At 33.9% G+C, this 13,164-nt stretch overlaps 1 protein-coding gene across 16 annotated transcripts in view; it reads left to right on the top strand.

Moving 5' to 3' along the window:
• The window catches only part of LOC143226800 (protein trachealess-like), a 310,183-nt gene extending 299,283 nt beyond the window's left edge, over window positions 1–10,900 (top strand). For all 16 annotated transcript variants that reach the window (XM_076458243.1, XM_076458271.1, XM_076458258.1 and 13 more), the window contains 2 exons: window positions 867–1,015; window positions 1,894–10,900. In XM_076458243.1, the coding sequence (XP_076314358.1) occupies window positions 867–1,015; window positions 1,894–3,138 (1,394 nt within the window). In that variant the 3' untranslated portion in view covers window positions 3,139–10,900. The remainder of the gene's footprint in view (window positions 1–866; window positions 1,016–1,893) is intronic.
• Window positions 10,901–13,164: the final 2,264 nt, after the last annotated feature.

The following is a 13,164-nucleotide window of genomic DNA, read 5'->3' as shown; positions in this document are numbered from 1 at the left end:
TTAACCCCCTGCTCTCTTTTAATTGGTCAGAAGGTTTTAAAGTATGAAAACGTGAGGCCCTCAAGAGAAGCCTTACCTATTTATTTTGATGTATCACCTGACCTTCAGCTATTTATATACTGTATGTAGTTGACGTGTGTGACCTTCTCTTATAGGGAAAGAATATTGGTGCATTTAGAACCCGCTGATGGAATTTGAAATAATGCATCTTCTAACTCGTAATACATCATTTTCATGAATAAACATTACTGCTTTAAACGATTTAGATGGGCAACAGAAGTCATGTAGAGAGTCTTGTATTAGTGTGTACATTTTAGCTCCTATATTAACGTCACATTTGAACTAGCTGCGTGAAGTCATAAAAGTTTGCTTGCTTGTTTCGGAATTTCGCGCAAAGCTACACGCGGGCTAGTCATCATCACCCACCGCCAACTCTTGGGCTACTCTTTTACCAACGAATAGTGAGATTGAACGTAACATTATAACGTCCCCACGGCTGAAAGGGCGAGCATGTTTGGTGCGACGGGGATTCGAACTCGCGACCCACGGATTACGAGTCGAACGCCTTAACCCACCTGGCCATGCCGGGCCTGTCATGAAAGTTATTGCAGTGAGCTAGCTAACTTTTGGATTCCTCCATTGAAATGACCCATGGATGCTTGTGTTATTATATGGATTACGACAATATTTCTTTCTCTGAAATAACGTGAGATTTATAATTACAGTCTTAAAAAGGTAAGAGAAGATATTTTCAAGATTAAATTTTGCTTACCTGGTCACGTTACCTCAACGTCATGGATAAAGAGCTGATTGTAATTTGTGGTTATGTATTACAATAATAAATATTTTTAAATTACTTACTACAGACGATATGTTACCAGAGGACAGTGAGCCCCGCCTTTCACCTAAGCCTAGAGATGGACGTTCATCAACAGGTGGCGATAGTAGTAATCAAGATCAGCTGACGCAGATGAGCGGTGGTAACAAACATCCTGACAATCTTCGTCCTGTTGGGGTAAGGGTTAGGTAATTAATAAACATGCTTTTTGTTATTGTTAACTGTGAAGCTTTACGTAATCCTAAGGATTGACACTTTCTAAAGATATTAATACTATATAGAAAAAAAGATATAATAGTGGAATATTAGATCGCATTATATAGCTTTATGTTAATAAAATATTATTTTAATACTTATATCAGCTCCTATAATGTCTTAACGATATAAGAATCAAATAATGTTTTTGAGAGAAGTATCAGTGTTTTTAAGTTAATCATTATTGTTCTGGCAGAAGACGTAATAACTTCTACATCTTTTTAATATTGACAAAACATTATAATAAAAGGCATAAGGATTTAGCCGATGTATAAAGCAGTTGTAAGAATACTTCACTAAAAGGGTTCTGTGGTGTAATATGTTTTTGACCCAGTGGTTTTTATTTCATTAGATATCGTTACATCAGTCGTGGGGTACTTAAACCACTTTTTTTATTTTATTGTGCAACGTAATATAGAGAAGCTTCTTAAAGTCGTTATGATATAACTGTAACGAAAGTACCCTATTATACTTAAAATAGGCCTGAAATATTACTGCTTTTTAATATAGATTAATAATAGAAATAGTTTGCGCATTAGGAATTAAAATCTGTTGCAAAATAAAATAATATGTGTAGTAATTTTTAATCGTTTTAATTTTGTCACTTAGCCGAAAGTTGTGAAAAATCAGAGCAAAATATTTTTCCACTAGATACAATGAAGTAAGAGCACAAGCAACTTCAGATTACATGCACTTGAATGATAGAACTTAAAAATTCGTTAAATAAACTTGTAATTAAAACGCTAGACATACTGATGAGTGTGAAAATAATGCTTACCAAAGGGTGATTTCATTTACAGGAAGGTTTTTTACTGAGAAATCAACAACCATCCGAACTCCATATGGAAGAAGAACAGTTAGATTTGACAATAGAACCTTCAAGTTTCCCGGAAGATCACCCAGTGGCATCTATAGGATCACCTACGGAACGGTCAAGTACATCTCGGAAAAGAAAGTTTTCTGGAGGATCAACTTCCCATTCTGCTCAAAGCGAGCTCTCCAGGTCCCGTCCTGGAAGTACATCTAGTCTGCGTAGCTCAAGTCCGCTCGCAAACGGAAGTTTCCTACCCAATGGTGCTACAAACAAAAGCTTCAGCCCCGATGGACAAGTGCCGTCAGCTAGTGTCGAAGAAAGAATAAGCCCAAGAACTAGTAAAAAAGGTAGAGAATCAGTTGAGGAAGTTCAACGACCCTGGAAACGATCCCCAGTTCCCCCGTTTGGTGCTTATTCTGGAACGAATGGATCTTCTGCTATGACAGTAAAAGAACTGGAAGATGTTATGAACAAGCATTTGCCTAATTCGCAGATTCCTGGAATAGTAGGAACTGTAGCGCCTCCTCACGGTAGCCCTACCCAGGAGATGATGGCATCACGCATGGCCCATTCTCCACAGTCGCACCAACAGTACAGGTCGACAATCCAGTGGATCGGTGGATCGCAGACAACGCTCCCTGCCACGACGTTGCTGAGACAACTCTATGTAAATCGAGAGTCGGTAATTCGTTCTGGAGCCCATGCGAGCAGACCTTCCTATTATGGTGAAGTTCAGGGGGCTCTACCCACGCCCCCAGGGAGCAGCACCGATGGCAGCTACAGTGACCAAACTCAGTTCATGTTGCCTGCGAAGATGGCTGCCGAATCGTACGGTGTCCTTTCCGGCTATTCGACCACACCTGTCAATGTCAGTAATTACATGGACACATATAGTGCCATGACCCCACCAGCCTCTGTGTCCCCTCGAGAAAAGTTTCCTGGGATTGTAGAGAGCCAGACATTTAGCGATACAGCCTCTCTTCCCCACATGAGACACTATGTCTCGGAGAGTCCACTTCAGCACCTTCCATTGAAACCTCAGGTGTTTGTTCACCCTGGGACCATCGATCCCTCGGCATACAGCCACACTCATGCTCAACAATCCATGTCTCACGAGCAACGCCAGCTCTACGCTCACCATTCTAGAAGCTTTCATTTGTACCACCCTCCAGGTGGAGGAAAGCCTACACACTCAAATACCACCGCCTGGTATCCCCAACCTAGCTCATAGTTATTGACTAACCTAATGTCAGATCCACATATCTTAATATAATGGAAAACAGACTTTTTGAATTAGCCAAAATATGATCCAGTTTGATGTTCCGAGCATAAAGGCTAGCGAAATTTTCTTTTAGCTGCCCTTGTGTCCAGAAAGCACGCGAACGTTATTAAAAATAAACAAAAACAAATAAAGTGCGTAAAGGTGTTTGAAGAAATTTCCAGTCAACTTAACGAAAACTGTAGCACGATCATTTGTCACTTTAAGAAAATAGATATGTGAAGTGTTCTTACAGCAGAGCCCTCTATAGTGATATTCACTTGTAGAATGTCAAGTAACGTTGTTGTGCAGGCTAGCGTTCTACGCTTCGTCCGCCTGTGATGGCAGGCACGTTTAAATTAAGCGAAAGTGACGTAGAAGGTCGCGAGCTAGGTCTGTATAGTGCGTGGTAATAAAACGGGACTCGTGTGATGTGGTGTGGCGTATTCAACACTGTACGAGGGAAAGGTTAGAGGTACATGAGTGTGAAACTCGGTTTATTATCCAAGAAAGAATCGTAGGACCAGTTTATTTGTGAGTGTGACATTACAACTCGCACAAAGCACCACTGGGAATGATTAATATCTGGGAATATACACTTTCAATCTTTTTGCTGAAGAGAATTTTTTCTGGATTTTCAAACTCTTTATCTCGTTTTCTTCATGTGATGTAAATGTTGTGGGATTCCTAGACGAGAGTTTACATCCTGGTTCGAGAGTTTACAGCCTGGTTTATTTCACTTATGCAACTAGCTTATTGTTTCTTTTACAACCGAACGGAATATATTTCGTGCTGGATTAATCTGAACTCGGTTCTGTCTATGTAATCATGCGTACTGGTGTGCAAGATGCTTTTGTTTGGTACTTGACTTGAAATTGACATTGAGAATTCTTTATTAGCAAATCGTACAAAGCTTTTAGAGTTTTCAATATTTCTGATGCGTTTTTAATGTTGTTGCTGTTCGGCTCATTTTAGTGTTGGCATTCTTTGGCTGGTGATACTGTTGTCACATGATCCTAATAGTGGATGATGTTTAGTTATGTGATTGTTCGGTTTCCTCACGTGTTTATCACACAATCATAACATTAAGATCAAACTCGCCATATAATTGTTAATTTTGTCACGTGATTTTCATATCAGCTCAAGTTTCCTTCGTTTGTATTTAGTTCAACCACGCGATCTTAATTGTAGATTCGGTTATTCCTCTTTTCCCTTTAATTTTGCCGCCTGATCCTAACGTTGGTTATAGTTGTGTCATGTAGCATTCCTGTGAGATTTCCTGTTTTTGTAGTACTTTTTTTTTTTTTTTTCAAATCCAAGACACTTAAAGCGAATTTTGCATCACCATATTTGTCATTACTAATAGCTTCTACCTCACTTGGCCAAAAGTGCTCCTTATTTGACAAATTGTATATTTGGCTATACCTTAGTATGCATATACCATTCTCAGTTTAAGAAGCATTATACTTTGTAGCAATATTATGGTTCTGTACTTTAAAATTTCCTTAAAAACAAGGTGTTACTTGTGTCGTATTTTACTTTGAACTTAGTATTGTGCATAAGATAGTAAGACTTCTGCAAGTGCAAATCTAAAGTAGCCATTTCGATTGGTTTGTTAGTTAGTTTTTAGTACTTCAACCGTATTTATTTTTAGTTGTATGAATTTTTTTTTCCGGACACTCATTTCCATACAATGTTATGTTTGAGACAGCTCAGTACACAAGCGTCTGAAATAGTCACGTGATTAATAATGAACTACAAGTTGGCACTACTGAAAGAAGTGCAGCGCCGGTGACTGTATTAAACTGAATTGAGTCAATTCGTAGGAAGGAAAGTGGAGAAGGGATATACTTACCCTTATATTTGATTTAGTATATATATATATAGTTGGAGAAAGCTGGGGACAGATGATATTTTTGTGTTTAATGATAGACTTCTCAATCAGATTAAAGGAAAATACAAGATGATATATAATATTTTTCCCTATAGGGTTTGCTTATATACAAAGCAAAGGATTAACATTATAAGTTTTATTATCTTTTGTCCTGTAATTGAAATCTGTAGTTTTAATTATTTGTGGGAAGGGGAGGACAGAATCGTAATTTTATGTGTTATTTCTTTATTACTACAAATGAATTATGATTCTATACTTTTTATTGGTCATATTTTTGAGGATGTGTTATAGTCTTTGTTTAGTTCAAAGTTGTCTTTTACGAGTTGATACCTTAGTTCAGTACAACGAAACTGTGTTCATTCTCTCTTTAAAACTGGCTGCGATATACAATATTTGTTAAAACTCACACGATAAACCTTCGTCATTTTGTTCTAAGAAACTGGCCATAGAAACTCACCCATATAGAGTATGTTCTGAGATTTGCCAGAAATCCATTCAGTCGCTGGTGTTTCTAAGGTCTTTAGTTAACCTACTTGTTGCAAATTTGTCAAGTTGCAACGCATATAATTTATAAATTAGTTTTGAAACATTAAATTCCCTCGAATCGTGAAATTTTAACTTTTTTCTGCTTACAAGTTTATTTGTGCATACTGCTTGTTTCAGTTTCTCTATGTAGCAGTTATTTTTTTACTGAATAATTGCGGTTGATCTAGTGGTAAAACGGCGAGTGTAAGTATGTTCATATTCATTGTCTGTTACGACATCTAACGTGTGTAATTCAAATTAAAAAATAACTTAGTTTTTACTTGGATCTCATGGCATCTTATCCAACTAACCTGTATAACTGAGTTTTATTGTTTTGTTTTTCAACAATGAAATCTGTTGTGTTAAAGATATCGTATAGATAAAAAAAAACAAAAAACGCCTTGTGGGTAGGAAGTTAAGACACAACGACAAATTTATGAGACAGCGTAGTTAGGAAATCCAAGAAATCATGCGAGTAGAAAATATTAAAGAATGCCAGGGTAGAAATAAAAAAAAGGATCACGTTGGTAGAAAGCTGACAGGAGTTTGGAAATCTAATTGCCACTTGAGATGAAACAACAGTAACTTAAGAAAAATACGCGTGAGGACAAAGTCCGAGAAATCATGTGAATTAGAAATTCAAAATTAAAATAAATGTATCAAACTCTACTAGAAATTTTAGATATAAAATAATCCAAGCTATTACGTTGATAGGTTATTAATAAGTCTTTTGTATTGAAATTCGAAAGTGACTTAAACGTCATGTCGTTGAGGTATTCAAATACAGAGTAAGTGGGTATAAAGTTTAAGACAAGACATGGAGAATAAAACTAAATAATCACATAAGTTGGAATTACAAGGCACTAGTAGTATGGAAAACTAATAGATCAAGTGATAAGGAAATCCAAGAGTCAACATTAGTAAGAAATTTAATAGACCAGCTACTTAAGGAAATTAATTACGAGTCCTTATATTTCTTGTAGAAATTTCAGTTGATGTTAATCTGTAGTCAAAGGACAAGGGTTTAAAATTTCAGATGATGCTTTACCTTAATAATATAAACTTTATGTATAACAACCATAATACACATTTTTCGTGTAAAAACTTAATTTCACATCTTATACATGAGAACTGGATTGCACACCCTATACACAATAACCTAAATGCACAATTTATACACAAGTACTCTAATCCACCATTTAAATGTAATTGTATTATTTGTATATAACACATTTAATTCCGTAAGATAGGGTGATTAGGGACAAATTTACTTCGACTAATGTTGTTAACTTCAAATGAACAGCTGGTTGAATTATAATCTGTATTACAGCTTTACACGTGTTTACTTCTTTCAAAACCTTTGATGTGTTGTAGGTGTTGACTATGGAGTGATTAGGTACAATTTAGAAATAAAAAAAAACCCAATAATCCGGACCTGATGATATTCCCATGAGGTCCAATCGAATTACAATGCGTAGCTACAATTTGACCACCTGTTTTATTTGTGTTTAAGTTTGGGAATTTAAGAGCTATTGAAGTGTCGTTGTTTTCCAAAATCTGTCCAAAACCTTTACGTATAGCTTGGTACAAGATGATAGACTTTAAAAACGCAGGAGAAGAAAAAAAAGGTGAATTTGAAGGCCTACAAATTTTCTTTTCTCTCCTGGTTAGCTTCTTAGAAATATCGTGATTAAGAAGTTGATTTCTTGTTTGGTGTTAATTTCTAATTTTCCATTTCAGTAGAAGTTATTCTTTTCTGATAGAACATATCTTGGAAATGTGTTTTTTAACGACAACGTCCATCAGAAACTCGCATTATTACTTGGAGTAACTCCTAGTTTCTGATGACGAGTCATTGACGAAAGTTAAAACGTTTGAGCATCTTACTGAATTGACTGTGTTCAAAAATCAGAGAAAATGATTACTTCAGCTCTAAGAGTACTATTTTACACATGTGCTTGCGTGTAATGTATAGAATATAGATGTTAAAGTGTTAATGTAACGTTAACTTTTAGTCTATAAGCCACAGATGATCTTACATTCCACATTGTTCTCAGGTAAAGCTTGAGATGTATTATTTGTTTTTACGTATCCTAAAATACCACGAATGAAAATTATTTTTAAGTTTCCTATATTGTTATTAAACTCCGTTGATTTTCCTAGATTATTGTGATATTCTTTCAGATGTTTCTTCCACGTTTTGAAAGAAACCTAACTGTTTTCTACGAGTTCCATGTTCCCTTTTTAACGTTTGGAAACAATTCTAACACGTTTTATTAAAATAATTTTACTTAGCGTGTGTATATAAATATAAATATATATATAATTTTGTCATTTAGTATTAGTTTTCATGTTTGTATTCCAATTTTTTACTTGAGGCCTAAACCCCAAGAAAAAAAAAAGAGATCTCTTGGATGTTTGATTATTGTATTATATTAGATAGGGTGTATAACTTTATTTTGGGAACAAAAAAAAAGATTTAAAACTTTATATGTCGTAATGTTTCCAGTTGAAGCAAGAAGAAATTGACGACGATTTTGTTTTTAAACAAACAAAAGAAAAAAAAAGTAGCCCTGACTTAAGTATACGAATATGAAGTGATTATGTGGAATACGGTGTGAAATGTGTTAACTTTTATTTGGCTGAAAATAATTTATAATAAACGGATGTGTAGGGGGGCTCCTTGAATCCCAGATTTGTGGAGCAAACTACGTTTGATTTTTCATGGTTAAAATATGTTATTGTATTGTTTTAAACGATACATCTTACTTCTTAATTGTTATAGTGTGCTTTTATAGAAATATCTGTACAGGGCGTCACTCATTGTGGTTAAAATGTCGCGACACTAACTCATTTTTTTTTCATAATTAAATATTGCGATTATAAAAATACTTCTGGACATAACGACATATATATTTTTTAAATTAAGACTTGCACGTCGCTTAAGTATTGATTTTAATAACTTTTTACAAGTAACATTATATCGTGAGATGTCGACAGTACGAATATAAACAATATTAAGTCATTCATATTTAATGGCATAAGCCCCCAGTGGCACAAGTAAGAGGACTGATTATGTTAAAAACCCAGTTTCAATGTCTGTGGTGGGCATAGCACGGATAGCTCATGATATAAATTTGTGCTTAACTGCAAGCCAGTAATTATAGGTATGAAAAAATGTAAACTGTATGAAAAATCGTAGCTGTTACCCATGACTGCATCCAGATGGTGTCACTTTGTTTTTCTGTTGTTCTTTTTAAATCAGGTAATTTGTTCCATAGTGGATACATTTTTTTAATAGATAAATACATGAAATATTACTACAGTTATTCACTGTTTTTACCATATCTACATTTTGAAAAACCACATTAATTCATTACTATTAGCCCCGCCTTTTTGTGGTACAGCGGATGTCCGTCGACTTACAACACTAGAAACCGGGTTTTGATACCCCTGATGGGCAGAGCACAGATAGCCCATTGTGTAGCTTTGTGCTAAACTTCAAACTAGTATTGTTATTAGACACGGAGTAAAAAAATTTCATCTGCTGAGCTTTGAAGAAAGCACGTGAAGGTAATAGGCGTTTAATCCAAAGGGTAATGTGCGTAATTGTTTCCGTCGCCAAGAAAATATATATAATTGTTTTAATCTCGAAGAAAACATAGTATTGCTGTTATCATCATGGTTTTCATAATTGTCAACCTCAGAAATGAAACAACTCAAAATATACCGTATTCTAGAATTTCTAGTGCATACTGGAAGGACTTAGACATGTTGGAAATAAGCTAAAGAAAACAAAACCTTTATCTCCAGACCATAATAAAAAACATTTTCGTTCAGTTTATAATTATTATCTGGAGAATAAAGGTATTTTTTCTCTCTCTGTTTAACTTTATTATCAAAAGGTGTCACTAGCGTTCATGTTGCGTGTTTCATTCTTCTAATATTTTAATACATAAAGATTGAAATATTATATCATCTTTAATTACAACATACCTGATATAATTATAGTTTCACAGGATTTGGGTTATAAATAATAAAAACTCGGGAAAATAGGATGTGATTTGCTTTGTTATGTTTTACGCTCGAAGTGAAAATAATTATATCGAGAAGTTGTTTCGGTGTGATCTCTCGAGATAAGTGTTTTTATATGTATGGGATAAAGGTTCTGTTTTCTAATTTGAATCCTTAATAGAGAAAATAGTTTTTACTTCTAAATGATCTTAAGTTCTAAGTGGATTATGAACTTAAGTTTTCACGACAAAAATAAAAGTTTAAATTGCTCCTATTCAAAGAACCCATGGGTTGTGATCCTAGGAATTCTGAGACATTAATATAATTCCAAGTTATTAACATTTTATTCAATCTAGCTTTTGATTAAGTTTGATCTTGCAAATTTCTGTTTTATTTTACAAAATTGTTCAGCTAAATTCTCAGCTAAAAACGTTTATTAGGCTATAAATTAGCTATAAATAAGACCCTTGCATTATATTAGATCATTCTATAAATTAAAATAGGTAAGTAACAAGATTATGTAATGGACATTATTAGTTTGTTATTTAATGTAGTGCGGCAAATAAAAACTACACGTTAACTTGTAGTGCTTCTTTAGTTTTTAACTTCTCGCACGTGGCAGTTTCAATGTTGTTGTAGTCACTATTGAAAACATCGCACTTGAAAACGTGAATAATGTAATATATGTAAGACGTATCAACCTCTCAACACACCTGATGTTCCAATGTTATCCTGTACAAATATTTTCCCGTTTTTTTGTTTTTTTAAAAGTACAACTATGAGAGGGATCTTGGTGTTGGTCGTTTTTGTCTTTCTTGTGGTAGTTTAAGTTTACCTATCTCTAAGTGCAGGCGAATCGTAGATCGGAAAATGGCATTCCAGCTTAGCAAAAGACGCTTAAGAAATTGACAGCCCTAACAAGTGTTATGTATGCACTGTGAAACTCTAAAGCCCATTAAGGGTTTGGTTTCGAAGCACGATTATCATTTGTGATAAAGTACATGAAACAATTTGTCTGGGCACGAGGTTATGGCTAAGTATTGATTTATGAAACCACATGATATTTTGTTTTATTTTTATTTACATTCACCGAAGTGATTTTAAGATGGTAGTGTTAAGAAAAAAACAGAAAAAAACAAGAGATGTCTTATTGTTTTGTTTTGTTCTTTGTCTGGTGCTTGGTTTATTTTTTTGCTCAACCTGTGATGTAAGTGCATGACATAAATGTTCGGTAGTACAACTACTCTCATGTATGAACTATGTACAGTATACAGGACTGAAATATACCCTGTTGCAAATTAACTCTATTTTGTGTGTGTCTTGTTTAATACTGTAAACATAGATGGCATTACTCACGTTAGGTGAAGCGAACTCGCAAATTTTCAAATTTATAGTTGGAAAATGTTCGAATGAAGGCATGATGATGTGGCAATTAGGAAAAGTGCTCCAACACCAGCAATAGCAACCCCAAACATACAACCACAATTAAATATAATAAGTGAATACTGCCACAAATACAGAATAAAAATAAATGTAGCAAAAACACAACTAGTCGTATTTACAAGCTGACAAAGCAGAAAAAAATTACAGCCGAGAATATATTTGAATGGGACATTACTACAGACTGCAACACCGGTAAAATTTCTAGGTCAAATCTATGACTCAAAATTAATATGGATTAGCCAGTTAAATGAAATTAAAAGTAAAGTCTGGCGAAGAATCAACTCTGCTAGGAGTCTAACTGGCAAGAACAGAACAGTGGAACATCAACAGACAATATACTAACAATTTCCTAAACGTATATTAGACCAGTAATTGGCTATGCAGCTCCAACTTGACTTCCTGCAAGTGAGAAAATAATCAAAACCAAGCTACAAACAATACAAAACACACTCAGCATACAGAGTTCCCAGAACCACATCATCTAAATTCATACACAAATATTCAAACATAACAACAATACCAGATAGATTCCTACATAGTACAATAACGTATTTTGATAAAAATTGGATAAAAAATGAACTATTATGCGAACTAGTCAGGTACCTCATACATGATGAAGATAGTCCTAAACATCTCTCTCCGATCAGCATGTATTTTAAACACAAATAAAATAAATATATTTAAAGATAAGTAAATAAAAAAATAAAATAATAATAATAAATGAAAATACGTATATATATATAAAAAGAGCTCACCATCAAACTAGGCTTCCTACTGACAGGGCAAGTGATATCTGTGAATGTACGAAACTAATACTTGGACATTGCCATACAAATCTACACTGCATGATAATGTAAGTAAAGAAAGGAGGAAGAGGTCAAAGTGCATCTGACCCTCCAGGGTACATATCATTACCCAGATCCCGAGAGAGAGAGATATGAAGTCATTTGTTTATATTTAAAAGTAATGTCAGTATCAAACAAGCTACAATTAATGAAAAAGGCCTGGTAAAGGTGAAATACTTGCAAGGAATGAGGATATATTTAAAAAAGACATTGAAAAGCTTCAAAATCAAATACTAATAATAATTTTTATAATAGCGAAATGCTATTTCAAAATATTATATGCAATGAAACCAACGACTAAGATACTACAAAATTACTAGAAAAACAATAATTATATTGCTTAATTTTTTATCTCAGTAAATATTATACTTTCAAAATTAAACACACTTCACCTGTTTCTATTTGCCAGAATAAATTTGTGACCTTATGAAAACATTGAATATATTCTGACATCTATAGTAAACATTTTAAAATATAATGTGTTAGTTATTACATGTAATAAATACAGCCATGTGCTTAAAATGTGAAAGTTAATTCATAGTTTTTATTCTGATTTTGAGAGTTTTGACACAAATATATGAAAACATCAGAATTTTGAAATTACTTTAAATATTTAGTCACAATGACATCTGAATCGTGATACTGAACGAATGATTTGAACCTTTAACGGTAGTCGATATAACAAATGAACTTGACATCTCACATACCTAATTTTCAGTATTTGATATCTCACATACCTAACCTACGAAACTTGATATCTCACATACCTAATTTTCAGTATTTGATATCTCACATACCTAACCTACGAAACTTGAAATCTCATATATCCAACGTAAGACACTTGACATCTCACATGCCTAATCTCTAATCTACAATATTTGCTATTCGCGTATCCAACATACGACACTATATTGTCTTCTGTTCATATATACATTCTCTGTAAATCAATGAATACAGTGCCTTCTACACGCACGCTAATATTCTAAAGAACGATTTCCGATGCTTTTTAAATGCTCTAACCGTAGAAACTTCTATATATATTAATTAATCCTTTAATTGTGCTAGATTTCTAAAATCCCTACAATATTGGTTTTTATAAAAAAAATTTTACATTACAATACCCACAGTGTTATGTTGTATTGGTTCCTCTTTGTATACCTATGTGCGCCATCTACAGTTAGAAATGTTATACAATTTAATATAAGGACTTCCACTAAATGATGAATAACTTTGATATCAACAATATAAAGAATGGCAATCACTTGACAAACGAAAATA

Source organism: Tachypleus tridentatus, chromosome 1, assembly GCF_004210375.1.
Source record: "Tachypleus tridentatus isolate NWPU-2018 chromosome 1, ASM421037v1, whole genome shotgun sequence".
Taxonomy (NCBI): domain Eukaryota; kingdom Metazoa; phylum Arthropoda; class Merostomata; order Xiphosura; family Limulidae; genus Tachypleus; species Tachypleus tridentatus.
The sequence above is the reverse complement of the archived record's forward strand: the minus strand, read 5'-3'. Positions and strand labels throughout refer to the sequence as shown.